This window comes from Medicago sativa, chromosome 4, assembly GCF_051527215.1.
Source record: "Medicago sativa cultivar Bolivia chromosome 4, Bolivia_mono, whole genome shotgun sequence".
NCBI lineage: Eukaryota > Viridiplantae > Streptophyta > Magnoliopsida > Fabales > Fabaceae > Medicago > Medicago sativa.
In genome coordinates this window covers 29,372,501-29,388,207 of record NC_140752.1, presented here as the reverse complement: position 1 = coordinate 29,388,207, position 15,707 = coordinate 29,372,501, and the positions used below count along the sequence as shown (strand labels likewise).

At 31.5% G+C, this 15,707-nt stretch overlaps 1 protein-coding gene and 1 long non-coding RNA gene across 2 annotated transcripts; both read right to left on the bottom strand.

Moving 5' to 3' along the window:
* Positions 1–3,920: 3,920 nt before the first annotated feature.
* Positions 3,921–5,345, bottom strand: LOC146927603 (F-box/FBD/LRR-repeat protein At4g00160-like). Its single transcript, XM_085708172.1, has 3 exons — positions 4,548–5,345; positions 4,324–4,449; positions 3,921–4,208 (listed from the first exon to the last, which is right to left on the bottom strand). Exons 1-3 carry the CDS (start codon positions 5,343–5,345, stop codon positions 3,921–3,923), a joined length of 1,212 nt encoding a protein of 403 aa, XP_085564298.1.
* Positions 5,346–7,622: 2,277 nt separating this feature from the next.
* Positions 7,623–11,285, bottom strand: LOC146927602 (uncharacterized). The gene is made up of 3 exons (XR_015005754.1): positions 10,844–11,285; positions 10,138–10,336; positions 7,623–7,822 (listed from the first exon to the last, which is right to left on the bottom strand). It is a non-coding gene; the product is annotated as an uncharacterized LOC146927602 (long non-coding RNA).
* Positions 11,286–15,707: the final 4,422 nt, after the last annotated feature.

The window sequence follows — 15,707 nt, the reverse complement described above, 5'->3', positions numbered from 1 at the left end:
CTTATATTGTTTAATTATTTAGATGTTTGCATGTTTATGTTGTAGTTATCATTTTTAGGGTTTATGTATAATTTGCACTCTAAGTGTTTGATGAAATGTTTGAATGAGTTTTTCATTGATTGTTTTTAATTTCTTATGGTGTAGATTTGAAGCAATGGCTGGGTGGATCGACGTTCATGCACAATTCAACGGCGGAGAACCGCAAAGGTTGAAGGTTCAGTGCCTTGGTGTAACGTTAAGTGGTCTCAAGGATGAACTTACTGAATTCAACCAAGGAGTCAACCCAAGAGACACAAGGAGAGTGGAACATGTTCAGTATAAACGTCCAACGCTCGACGAGGGGAGAATATCATTCAGTTGGGTGGAATTAACGAACGACGAAAACGTGACGGGCATGTTTTGGGAGCACAACATGTTCCAGTGGATCAATATGCGGGTAATGTTGCTGAGATCAACTGAAGATATCATCAAAAGTTTGATTCCGCCAGAAGATCGTCATTAGGAATAAGGTACATTCCAACTACAACAATTGTCTTCCTTTGAATGAGGTAATTCAAACTTGCCAAACGACAGTTACCAAGCATTCACCCGGAAGTTCAAATTCTTGTTAGGCTGGTTTGAATGAAGGTACTGAAGTGTCAAAGAATGCACCTCATTCTTTTGACACTTGAATACCATCATTTAAACCAAGTCTAACAAGAATTTAATCTTCCGGGTGAATGTTTGATAGATGTTGTTTGGCAAGTTTGATTTTGCCTCATTTAGAGGTAAGATAATTGTTGTAGTTGGAATGCACATTCCAACTACATCAATTGTCTTACCCTGAAATGGAAATTCAAACTGGCTAAACACCAGTTCTCCAACATTGATTTCGAAGTTTTGGGTGATTGTTGGAGTCCTGGTGTTTAGCCAGTTTGAATTTACCATTTCAGCGGTAAAACAATTGTTGTAGTTTGAAGGTGAAACCCGAATGTAATGTGATGTAATGTAATGATAGGACATATTCATAAACATGTATTATTGACAATCAGCTATACAAGTTATGATATTGAATTCACGCTGAGCTTAATTAAACTTTTTATTCGAATTCACGCTGTCGCAATTTTTATTCGAATTCACGCTGTCGCAATTTTTATTCGAATTTATTTATTTACTTTATTCAAATTTTTAATTCAATACGCAATCATAAAATAAATTCAAAAAATTAACAAAAGTGTGTAAAAAAACATGTACAATGCATTAAAATGCATGAACAACCGGTCACAGTAGCGTGGCTTAACACACGCAAGGTTTAACACTAGCGTGAGTTAACACACGCAAGGTTTAACACTCGCGTGAGTTAACTCACGTCAGTTTTGCCGGTGGTCACAACTCAAAAACACGTTTTTTGAACTTTGGTTATTCAACCTTGATTTTATTGAGTTTTACACTTTTTTTTTACTGTTTTTTTTATTGCATTTAGTGCATACAAAACCTATGCACTAAATTATTTTCAATTAAGCCTTTTTTCAATTTCTTTTTAATACGTAACTTTAATCGAATATAGTCAATTCACAAATTTTATTCCAAATTATGTTATTTACTTTATTCCAAATTATGTTACTTACTTTATTCTAATTTATTTTATTTTCATTATTCTAAATTATTTTATTTACTTTATTCTAATTTATTTATGCACTTGAAATAAATTCGAAATTAGAAAATAAATTTGATTTTATTCTAATTCAATATTTATTCTAATTTATTTATTAATTCATTAAATACAAAATTAGAAAATAAATCTGATTTTATTTATTCAATACATAATCATAAAAATAAAATAATTGCAAATATAATTACAAACAAAAAACAAAATTAATAAATATCAATCTCGTTTTATTAATATCATTCAAACAGATGTTTTATTTCAATTAACTAATCTACTTGATATCTTTTTACCCTCTCGGGGTAAAAAGTTATTTTTACCCTCTTTGGTATATACCAATAGCTCTTGAGCAAAGTAGTGATCCGTCCTGTTGGGGAAAACGACATCAAGATCCCTTGAGTTATATTTAAATTTGGTTCCTTTTATACCCCTACGATGATTCTTTTTACCCACGGTAAAAAGATTTTGGGAGTAAAAGGAAGCAAACCTAATTTTACCTCAAGGGATGATGTCTTTTTCCCCAACCTAACGGACCACTACTTCCCCCAAAATTTACCTAAAGGGGTATAAAAAGCCTAGAGACTATAGAAGCAAAGAAGAAGAAGAGAAAGAGGGGGAGAGAGTGGGAGGAGATAATGTGAGGAAAAGAGGAAGTATGTGAGGGTATTTATAGGTAGAAATGACAACCTAGGTTGTATCTAACAAAAATGTGGTAAAAAAACGTGTGAAAGTGGTAAAAACGTGTAAATTGAATGTTGAAAACCTGACCAGAGTTGAAAAAATGTTTGTTCTTCACCGGCCAACTAGCGTGAGGAGATTGAAGAGAAAAAACATCAATAATATCTTTTTCCTTGCACACCCTCTTCACTTTAAAGGAATCATTCAATAGACTTCTCAACTTTGAATAAAAGCCTTAAAAACATTACTTTGAATAATACCCTTCAGGCCAGACACCAGGAGGACAAAATCCATCATTTTCAGCCTACAATGTGTTCATTATAATAAACCAAGATATTTACAAATAAATCTCAAAACAAAAATCAACTCAATAACTAAGTGGAAATAATTAGAACCCAATTCAAACTACTCATACCTTTGCAGCAGATACCAATACAGAACATTGCTTGTCAATAAGATAATTGACATTATTGTCAAAAAGAACAAAGACAACTTCATCAGTTGCATCACTTACATGAACCTTCACCTTATACCTACACATATAAATAGAATAAAAGCCTGAAGGGTATTACATCATCAATAATAGCATTATTGCAGCTATTGTGTACTGGTGATGGTTTTGAGGTCTTTGTATGTTTCACGTGACTGTCTGGATTTGGCAGTGGATTGACATGAATTTTAGCAAGAATTTGGGGATTGGGCTGTTGTGTAGGCTATTTATGCAATGCTCTTCTGCAGTGGATTGACATGAAGCATGGTAAGAAATTATGAGAGTGCTAGGTTAAAGTTCAGTAAAAGGAGGTAACTCTGTATAAAGCTTCATTTTTCGAAATTTTGATAGAACTTTCAAGAGAGACAAATTTGGTACATCAAAGGAGATAACTACTTTAGTGTTGAGTGTCACCGAGACAAACTCTGTAACTCTGCACCATAGTTACATAATTGCGAATTGGTTCGCGAGTACCGAATTCGGGTACTTCGGCGTATTGGTACGCAACAAATTCCCCTGGAATTCGCACAAACCACCGAACCAAGAGTACCACCCCTGGTTTCAACATTAATGCCAAATAGAATAAGAAAAACTCAAATGAAAACATATAATAACTAGTATCACTTAATTTCACAATGAAAAATAAAAACTAAGTATCAATGGCCATTAGTAGCTCCATGTCTAAGATTCTGAGGATCCTGACTAGATGATGATGAACGCCTGCCTAAACCGAGAACCTGAAAAATATAAAATAGTTGAACTTGATAAAATGATCTCAAACTGAAATGCTATTTATAATTAACAAAAGTCTGCTATAATGGAAAGACGAATATATAAAACACCCTCCTCCGTTCAAATAAAAACTACAACTTAGAAGCATAAAAGAGACTGCCATTGATAGTAACTATGATTCAACATGTGTGTTATGATCTAGATTCCTTGTATTATCCAAAAGGGGAGAATATCTTATGTTTCTCTTCCTTGACTTTTCAATTAACTCTATCTTGAAATTGACTGTCAAAGATTTGCATAAATGATACTTACATTGTCTAATGAAACAAACAACGGACATGAAAGAGAGCTACTACTTACATATCTTATATGTCATCAATAAACTGAAAGTTGACATGTTGCGGATGCCCTTGGACATGAGGATAATTTCCTTTCTACTTTACGTTGTTTTTTGTCACTCCATATTGTCATGGTTTGTAAAACTTTTGCATTATTTAGAATATATCTTGCTAACACAATGTCATGTTGTAGGTCCACAAAACCAAAGTCCCGAATAGTGCAAGTTCTAAGATATAAAGAAAGGCACAGTGGAGCGGTTTCTGGCTCCACCCAACTTTCTTGTCCGCGTCCTCCTTTAATGTTCTCATCCCAATCAGTTTGTGTCTTCTGTTAATAATTCACAAAGCAAAACTAATCATAAATGTACTCAATTTTTTTATTTGAAACAAGAAACATAATAAGGAAAGATAAACTAAATACAATTCTTAAACTTAACAACCTGATAGAGCTCAAGATTTTGAAGATCAGGGCAGTGGTAGAGCACTTGTATAAACATGTCCTTATAATAGTCGATCACCAAGTGAGTCAAATTATTGAAGGTAGGAAAATCATAAGGAGTATACATCTAAATTATGTGGAAAGACTAAATCAGAAATCAGAACAAAATTCACTAAAACAAATACAAATGAATCATATATCATATTAATAATCAAACGTACGAACCTCCCATAGTTGTATTCTTAGAAACTTCAAATTAAAAAGTGACTTCATAGGAAAATCACAATAAACGTTAATTATTTCCGCTCTAATCAACTCTCTTAAGCTTAAGCTATGAAACACTTGACGTTTTGTTTCCTCCTCCTCCTCCCTCTCGAATGCTAATACATCGCGTGCCTTGAAATCCTGAAGAACAGGACATCCAGCAACAAGCAACCAAAAGTTTTCTGCATCCTCGAATCCAATGCGATACAAATGAAGCGTTTTGAGTGAGGGAAATTCAAATCCAACAGAAGAAAAAGAAAAGCCTTCTACATTGAACCAACTAAGGTTTAGAACCACTAGGGTTTTACAACTAAATATGGCATTGGGCAATTTGGGGGCTCGGATTATGTGTTGTACAACAAGACCATAATCATCATTATCAACATCAGTATGAAGAAGAAGATGGAGAAACTTAACTTTGGATTGAACAACTTGGTTAACGGTTGTAATGAGATTGGGTAGGCTAAGAGAGTCGACATGATTAATGTTGGCATATCCAATGTCGAGGTAGAAACTGTCGATGGAATGATTACCTCGCGAGAGCATAACAGAGTAGACAAACTGATTGAATAGGAGAATGGATTTTTGATCGTCCAATTTGACGTCGGGGAAATCAAGAAGAGGAAGAAAGCGCCATAATTTAATCCATCTATTTGATAGAATTCCAGTCGTAACAGCCTGTTTGGTAGAAAGATGTGAGAGAATGAGGTAGATGACTTCATCTGGTAAAGTGCTTATTCTATCCTTCGATGGTGCCATTGCTGATAGAGAGAATATATGATGGAGTGAGTTCAAAGGTTAGAGGAAGCCAACAACGAGGTAAAAGGGTTTTCAGAGGAAGCCAACAACGATATTAAGGTAAAAGGGTTTGAAGGAAGTGTCGTATAAATAGACCTATTTCTGTTGGGTCTCTTGAAACCCACCGCAACAATAAAGATTGATCAAAATATAGGTTTTTCTTTTCTAAAATACTAGACTCTAACCCGTACGATGTACGGGTTTTGTAGAGTTTCTTATATAAACATCAAAGTGACTATATTATTAATTTTAGAGTTACATTCAAAGTAATAGAAACAATGAAACTAAGTGATGTTTGAGAGTGATCGACATGCAAAATCTCAAAAAAGAAAATTATAACATTAGTTTGCATCAACAAAAATGGACATGGAATAAAAGTCATAAATTATGTGAAATTAATCAAACATGAAAATAAACACAATAAAAATGAGTGTTAGTGGCTTAAAAAAAGGCCTTTAAGATCACATATCCATTTTAAAAGCAACTATATTTCAATAAAAATGTTAGTGGTCTAGTGGTAAAAGCTCTAAGGTGTTGTTATGGGTAGTTGGTTCAATTCCTTGCAAAACAATTTTTAAAAAAATAATATTTAGAACAGCCAAAAAGGGCGGGATTAGGGTTAATTAAGGTTAATTGGAGAATATCTAATATATATATATATATATATTAAGATATTCGTTCCTTTATAAAAATGAAAAATATTCGTTAGGATTTCAAGCATGTGATAGTTTTTTTTTTCTTTTTTTTAAGGAATGTGATAGTTTTTTGTTTCTTTTGTTTTTAGGGAGGGATGTGATAGTTTTTTTTTCACGGGATATACCATGTAATAAAACTATCACATCCCTCCCTAAAAACAAAAGAAACAAAAAACTATTTAGAAAAATATTGATTTACATTATGTCAACGTGTGGAAACACGGGCATTCACATAGCCGTCTTTTCGTTTTTTTTATTACGCTAACACATATAGATTATGAACGATATTTTATATAAAAAAGTTTATATAGATTAAAATTATAAGCATAAATATTTATGAATTTCAAATGTAACAAACAAAATTGTTTAAGGTATAATTTGAATAACAAAAGTCAGCCTAAAATCCTCTATTGTTTATAAATATAGTACAAATATATCATTAATAATTGTAACAAAAAAAAATATCATTAATAAGTTCACAACAACTTGTCAAAAAAAAAGTCTACAGAAACAATAGATATATACAAACGATGACACAACAAGATATGAATAAAAAGCTTATCAGCGTGGAGAAATATTAGGGATTGCTGCATTTTAGATGGAATTTGTTAGTTTAAATTGGTGCGCTGTATTTTAGATGGAATTTGTTAGGTTAAATTGATGCTAATCTAATGCAGAATTTTAGAGGGAAATTATTAGGTTAAGTTGCTGCAGACCTAATGAAATTAATAAATAAGGATAAAAAAGGCATGAAATTGGTGGACATGAAATTGGTGCGATGCATTTTTTAGATGGAATTTGTTATGTTAAATAATTGCAAACCTAAAAGTGTAGAAAATATTTGATTCAAAAAAAAAAAAAAGGGAGGATAGGAATGAAATTTGTTAGGTTAAAAAATAAGGATTCGGCTGGCCAAAATTATAGCAAACTTGATAAAAAATTCGGCTGGCATTAAGTAAGATGATTAATGACTAAAATTGAATGGCGCCTAAATGTGCAAGATCCAATGGCTCAGAAAAGTGGAGGGAAAAATGGGGGGAAAATATTAGGGCAACAATAGCTTGAAGAGTTAAGCTTTAGTAAGTTAGGGTAGAAAATATTTGCTTCATAAAAAAAAAAAAGCAAGAGGATAGGAATAAAATTGGTGCGATGCATTTTTTTAGATGGAATTTGTTATGTTAAATAATTGCAAACCTAAAAGTGTAGAAAATATTTGATTAAAAAAAAGGAGGATAGGAATGAAATTTGTTAGGTTAAAAAATAAGGATTCGGCTGGCCAAAATTATAGCAAACTTGATAACAAAATTTGGCTGGCATTAATTAAGTAAGATGATCAATGGCTAAAATTGAATGGCGCCTAAATGTGCAAGATCCAATGGCTCAGAAAAGTGGAGGGAGAAATGGGGGGAAAATACTAGGGTTAGAAATAGTTTTACTCGATCTCTTTTATTTGTAGGCATTTTCCCGTTGTATTCTATTAACTTGGGTGTTGTGAGTTTGTTCCTGTAACACCCATACTAGAAATTACCTAGGATATCTAGTATGCTCGTTAAACTTGGCATTGGATACATTAAAATTACAATAATAAAATTTCTTCCGAACATATCATAAAACTACTTGTCTATACATTTAAAATAGTGCCACTGACGTGTACAACATACATGCAATGACAAGTAAATATAATTGTCCAGCTTCTTCTTCTACTTCATCACGAACTGCTCTGCTTGCGATCCACCTGTGCCTCTGAAATAAAATAAAAGGAATTGGGGTGAGACGGGATGTCTCAGTGAGTTCCACCTATCCTAGGCTGTAGGCAATCTCAGGGAACCTAGGATCGCCATCTGCCTCTAAGCTCAACCCTTTTTGGGTTTATACAGTTTTGTCATGCATAACTGAGCGATCGGGGGATAACTAGGATCGCTGTCTGAAATACTAATATATTTCTGATACTAATGTTGAAATCATACTCATAATTATAGTCATAATGTCTGTCATATTATGTTAGAAATGTTAGCGTTGAACAAACAATATTATCTGAGTTGATTTTACGGAATAAACCCAGGTGGAGTAACCCCGGAATTTATTCCACTCTGACCGGTAATAATTCCAACAGGCGGGAACCCAACTGACGGGGATACCGGACTCCTCTGATTATTGTGGGGTCATCCTCACGGATAGTGCCCGTTCCAACTGGCGGGAACCTTTCGTATCCAACTGGCGGGATAGCGAAAGCCACAGCTTAAACATGTTTTAATATTATAACTTGAACTGATTTCTAATAACTGAGTTAATCCTCAACTCCACTACTGACGGGGAGATAGAGAGGAATAACTTAACTGATTTTCTTTTAATGAAAACATCCTGAAACTAATAATAAAGACGTAGTGATTCTGTCTTTGTTCTGAAATTAATTCGAATACTAACCTATTCAGGTTCTAGGCATATCGTTGTCATATGCCATTCCTAAAAGGTTATAAAATTTTCCCCATATCCTGATAAATTAAATCCGACTAATTAAGCCGAACATTCATACTTAGAATTCTTTACTTTCCAATAATTGGAAATCTACCCATGAATAATTTGTTTCAATGGCCATTTTACTCTAAACATTCATTTACACAAATAAATATACATTATGGTAGTGTATGATTAGAGGATATGCATAATACAATTTCGGCTACATATTCGGAAATAATGAGAACTGGAGTCTTAGCCAAGCCAAACCATTATATTACCTTAAAAGCAGACATGGCAACGGGGCGGGGCGGGGGCGGGTTTTGACACACCCGTCCCCGGCCCCGTTTCACACTACCCAGCCCCGCCCCCGCCCCCAGACCCGACGGGGATAGAATCTTTACCCCCAGACCCGCCCCCAACGGGGACGGGTGTCCCAGACCCGCCCCCACCCCCACCCGTGAAAAGTGTAAATTAAATTGCACATGAGGGTGAGGCCTCCAGGTTCCACAATTTTCTCCCATTCAACCAAAACAATCACCTACACGATTTAAAAACATATATACATTAAAAAAAAATGGAAGTAAAGTTATAAACATATTTCAATGAAAGAACAAGAAATTAACAAATGCAATATATATACCTTACGAAAGATTTGGTTTGACTAGCTGCTTGGCACACCATAACTACTTTCCAACCCTTCAAATATAGAACAGCCCAAATGTCCCAAACACAACAAATAGATTCACAGAAATCTCAACACTCCGAAACCAGTTGAAACAGATCTTGAAATGAAAAAGTGTGAAATAATTGGCTTATAATTTCACTGAAAAAGTGTGAAATAGCATGGATCTGTCCAAACTAGTTGCTAGTTGACATGTTTATTTCCATATTTAGAGAATTAAACTATGTTTTGCTGCAAGTGGAAGTGGAAACTGAAGTATGAGAAGGTGCCGAAAGTGGAAAAGTGAAGAGTACAGCGGCGGAAATGGAATGGAAGAGGAAAAGGAAAATAAGGAAAACAAGGTTTCTTTCTTTATTCTCTTTATATACCCCTTCTAATTTAAGGAAAATAAGGGTAATAAAGTAAATTTGCATGTACGGGTACGGGTACGGGGCGGGGGCGGGGCGGGTGTGACTATCCCCCGTCCCCGTCCCCGCCCCCGCATTTAGCCTACGGGTTTTCCCCGGACCCGGACCCAGACCCAGTTAATACGGCTTTTCCCCCTTAAAAATCGGGTGCGGGGGTGGGGGACCCGACGGGTCCGGGTTGTTTTGCCATGTCTACTTAAAAGTGTAATTTAATTTAGCTAAGAGTCAAAATAAAGTAATAAAATCAAACAATTCTCACTTTACGTAACGTTAGCCGAAATTGCACATTTATTCATTCTCACGTAAAACTTATCATAATATTTTTCCTCTAACTTCTACATTACCATAATCATATTTATCAACATAAAAGTTATTTTAGAGTACTCTAGGAAGGGTATAAATCTTAATCATATTGTCACTAAATTATGTACTAATGTACTAAATCATATTCTATTATTCTAAAGGCATAATTTAACTACCCAAAGGGAAGTTTTCTAACTAAAGGAACTCACCTCGAATCACTCTTGGAAAAATTGCAAAGCATCTTATCAACAATCTGCAGCTTCTGCTATCTCCAAAACTCCATAATCAATTTTCCAAAATAGCTTATGTCTTGACTTATTGGTCTTGACTTTTCCGAAACAGTCCAACCCACTTGTGACATACTCCTAACTCATCAACCAGCATATAGAAAAATTACCATTTCAGTCCCTGCACCAGAAGTTTGCCGTTTGGCTATTTAAGCACTTCTAAAACAGCTTAATTATCATTTAAGCACTTTTAACATTACTAAAACAGCTTATCATTTTTCCATTACTCATATGTCAATTAAACATATTTCTCATAAACTTTTCTTCAGAAAATAATACTTGAAACAACTTAACTTTCAACTTAAGCTATTCTTCAATGACTTAACTAGCTACTTATAACTCCTATCACATAAATTTCGACCCAACCTTTAACACAGCAGTTCCAACATGTATTATTAGCCCTATGAACCACTTATACAGTAGTTTGAACTCACAACTTAGTCATTTAAGGCATTTTGCTCAAAACAGCTTATCTGACAACTTATGCCCTCTAAACAATTCAACTTCTGTTCAAATTTTCCAGATTACAACCAAACATATAAACACAGTTACTAAACCACTCATACAGTAAATCTAACATGTTACTCCAATAATCAATTATGACAGTTTTCTTTAAAATAGCTTATACCTCAAATTAAGCACTTCTGACTCAGCTTAATATCCCAACAGCAACAACACCACTTCTGCCATCTCGTTGAAGCCCTAACCAACTTCATTCCTTGATTCCATCATCTTCTAGCTGTTAGTAACTTGCTTCTAATGCCAATCCAAACCACAATTTCTTAGCTAATCACATACAAAACCACTATCAAGCTTTGTGTATCAAATCTTCCCAAGAGATAGTGTGGAAAAAGGGACACAGCCAAGGCTAAGGGAAAGAGGAACCAAGTACTTAAGCGTGATTAAGATGTTACAAGAATCATGAATTTGTATGTTGGTTTGATCTTGGAGGATTGGTGAGGTAAGTGGATTTTTGGTGGTTTGGAATAGAGAGCCGAGAGAAAAAAAAAAAAAAAAAAAAAAGGAGGAGTAGAAAATCTGATATTTTTGAGAGAGAAAGTGATGAAAAATGAAGATATTTTGTGTTGTGTTGGATTTATACTCTTAGGTGAGAAATTACCCAAATGCCCTTTCTACACTCTTCTTCAAACTAAAATATTCGATGAAAATGCCGTAAAAGTTTTAAGCAGAAAAATATATTCCCCGTATTCCATTGTAATAATATGATTTGATCCGGGAAGACTCATGCGTAATTACCATTTTGCCCTTCTCTTAAAATCCAATGATAAAATAAATGATCCTGAAATTTTACATGCGGGCATTACAGTTCCCAGATTCACCCTTTATGTTATAACGATGTTTGTATCTGATGTACTCGATTAATTTGAATGAATAAATATCGTTTTGTTTTTGTTAAAAAAAATGGAAAGATAGTCGTCTGTAATTATCATGATAGTATATTGGCTTTTAAAAAGGACAATTATACAATTTTATTAGATTTCGATTTTTATATTTTTAAGGACAATTATACAATTTTATTAGATTTCGATTTTTATATTTTTTTTTCAATATTTTTTTATATGTTTTTTATTACAATTATTTTTTTTATATGTTGTAAGTAGATTAAAAAAACAAATAATATTTTAAAATTAAAAGTGTTCCAAAAAATAAATAAATTTGTTATATCCACCTATCTGTGGAAGTACAAATTAGTTACAATTTTTTTGCAAAGAAAAATTTGGCTACACCTTTTTTGTTTTTAATTAAAAAATAAATAATATTTTAAAAGTATTCCAAAAACTAATTAGGTACCGTTTGGCCAGGCATTTTTCGGTGTAAAAGCTACTTTAAAATAAAGTTAAAATATAACTCTTTAAGGAAGAAGCTAAAGTTGTTTCGTTTCTTTATTGTTTTTTAGTTTTAAAGTTATTTTTAAGTTGAAAGTTGTTTGGCAAAATATTGTACAAAACTTTGTATTTATTACTTTTTTGGTGGTGTCCGGGGTTCGAACCCCGGACGTTGCATATATTTATACTTTATCTTTAAAAACTGAGATAAGCTCACAAGGATAAAACTTTGAATTTATTATGAATATATCTATATTATGTATATGTGTATAATGAGAATAGTTGATTTTTTCTTTTCCAATTATACTCTATAACAAATTTTGTTATAAGAATACCATATTTTTAGTGTCAGTAAAAAAGATAAGAATTTATATTATATAATATTATATTTGTTACATTGTTGGTGTCATTGAAAAAGATATGTTTAGTTTTTTTTTAATAAGAAGAAGATATGCATAATTTGTTACAATACAAATGTGTAAAATATATATAATTATAATTTTTTTAGGCAACTACACTTGTACTTTTAATTAAAATCAAAATTTTATAAAAATAATTATACGCATTACGCAACACTAAAAAAAATTATACGCATTAGAGTAACAAAAAAAAAACATACAGACTGACATAAAGTATTACTCTAAACGCTAATATGTGTGTATATATTTCCGAGGTTGAAGAAAGGGAATAAAAAATTCGGTGTCATTCAATGACAGTGTGAATTAAAATATTTGCGAGGTTGTGATAATTAAAAGATTTTGAAATTAATATATAAGTGATAAAAAAATAATAAAATTCCTTCAAAAATAGATAATAAAATTAAATGGACCCTCCTTAAAAAAAATAAAATGGACCGGTTGAAAAAAATAAAGTAAAATAAAATGGAAGAAAAAAGCATATTGAAAAAATAAAAGAAATGGTTGTCAGCGTGAGTTAAAGAGGTGTTTGTGAAATAAATTGTCGGAGTTTTTTGAAGTAACATTCAACAAATTTTGGTCAAAACTCATTCCATTCAATTTTATGCATTCTAAAAAAGTACTTTTTTTAGAAGGTACTTTATTGATATTTTGTTTGGCCTAGCTTCTCCTTAAAAATGTAGAGAAGCTGACAAAAAGCCAGGCCAAACGGTACCTTAATTTTGCATCCCAAAAAAAATATGCAAGGAAATTTTTTATATCAATGGCTAATTCCATAATATTTGTCCTCGGCGTTCAAACCCCGACCACCACAAATTTTTTTTATTTCCATAATATTTGTTTCTAAGTCATTTTTTTAAAAACAAATAAATTGATTTTATAGTTATCCGTGAAAATTTGCTAGACTCTTGATGAACATTATCCGTAAAATTTTTAATAAATAAATTTTATAGTTATCCGCGAAAATTTGTTAGACTCTTGATGAACATTATCCGTAAATTTTTTAATAAATAAATTAATTTTATAATTATTCGTGCAATTTTGTTACAGTTATGATAACCATTATCCATAGTTAATTTAAAAAAAATAATTAAATTAAATTTTGCAAATTGACCATTATGCACAGAAAATTAAGAAGATTATGAGTTTTAAAGAGGACGATTATGAAATTTTGTTGTACTTCAACTTTCATATATATATATATATATATATATATATATATATATATATATATATATATATATTTCCATAATAGTTGTTTCTAAGTCATTTTTTTAAAAAACAAATAAATTGATTTTATAGTTATCAGTGAAAATTTGTTAGACTCTTGATGAACATTATCCGTAAACTTTTTAATAAATAAATTAATTTTATAATTATTCGTGCAATTTTGTTACAGTTATGATAACCATTATCCATAGATAATTTAAAAAAAAACAGTTAAATTAAATTTTGCAAAATGACCATTATTCACATAAAATTAAGAAGATTTTGAGTTTTACAGAGGACGATTATGAAATGTTGTTGTACTTCAACTGTCATATATTTATATTATCCATAGTTAATTTAAAAAAATAATTAAATTAAATTTTGCAAAATGACCATTATGCACATAAAATTAAGAAGATTATGAGTTTTAAAGAGGACGATTATGAAATTTTGTTGTACTTCAACTTTCATATATACTAGTTTAGGGACCCGGCGTTGCCCGGGTTAGATATTAAATAAGTTTTATAAGTTTATGTGCACGAATAGACGTGTCAGTATATTAGATTGAATTTATTTAAATTTACAATTATAATAATATCATAAAAATAAATATAAATGATGAGATGAATGTCCAATGCAAGAATAAAAAGTGTAACAAAATCAATAATGAATTAGTCCTAGTGATAATAGTTTTGGGTCCCTTTAAACATGTGGTCATGGGTTTGTTTCGTGGCCCATGCGTATGAGAGAGAAAAATCGACTGAAAGGGAAGAAAGTGGTTGAAATATATATATATATATATATATATATATATATATATATATATATATATATAAATATATATATATATATATATATATATATATATCAAAATATATGTATGAGAAATAATAAAATTGGTGTTTGGCAAACCTGAAGAAGGAAAAATGTTAGATGAAAAGAAGGTTTGGAGTTTCTGCTTGTGCTCAAAATATGTAAATATGTAATTAACGAAAAATTATTTATTTATAGTTAACATTTGCATTAGAATATGCTGCTAAAAGATAACATAATAACTAATCGAACCTTTTTTTATCAAAAAAAACTAATCGAACCTTTTTTTTCCTCAAACATAAAAACTAATTGAATAATATAGTGCTAAAAGATTAGTAATAACTAATTGAAGCTTCTTTTCCTAAAATCAAATAAACAAATTGGAGTCTTTTAATCATAAAATAAGATCATATATGTAAACTTTGTTGAAAGAATTATGAGTAGTTTGTTGAGATATTTCTGCTACATAAAATATTAGAAATTCAATAAAAATTTAAAGAAAATATTGAGTGGATAAGATCAAAATGTTGTTGAGATATTTATGTTAAATAAAATACTGGTTTTTAAAAATAGAAAAAATAATAAAAATATTGAGAATGAATGTGGAAGTGACATGTGGCATAAAAAACCTTACTTTATATATATACTATTGATTGATTGATTTAGAAATACAAACGACTGTGATTGGTTTGTTATTTAGAAACGACTGTGTGTTCCTATACACTATTGGGTTCACGGTGTCCGCTATATTGGCATGCACCAATTATGAATGGATGCCAATACCTATTGCTATAACGGCACGCACCAATTATGAATGTCCGTTATACTGGGTTCACGCACAAAACAACAAAAAAGATCAACATAAGCAAAAATACATATTGCTAAACTACGTAACTGGTGAAATAATAAAATAATAATAATAATAATAATAATAATAATAATAATAATAATAATAATAATAATAATAATAATAATAATAATAATAATAATACAAAATAGGAATGGATGCCACAAACTCAATTATGAATTATGAATAAGAATGGAGAGAAGAGCGGTACTGTTAAATCGGAAAAAGAAAAAGAAAACAATAGTATAGGTGTTAGTTCAAGGACCTGAAACAGAAACAATAGTATAGGTGTTAGTTCAAAGACCTGAAACTCGTAGATGTTTGTAATGGATACCAGAAACAATAGTTCAAGGACCTGAA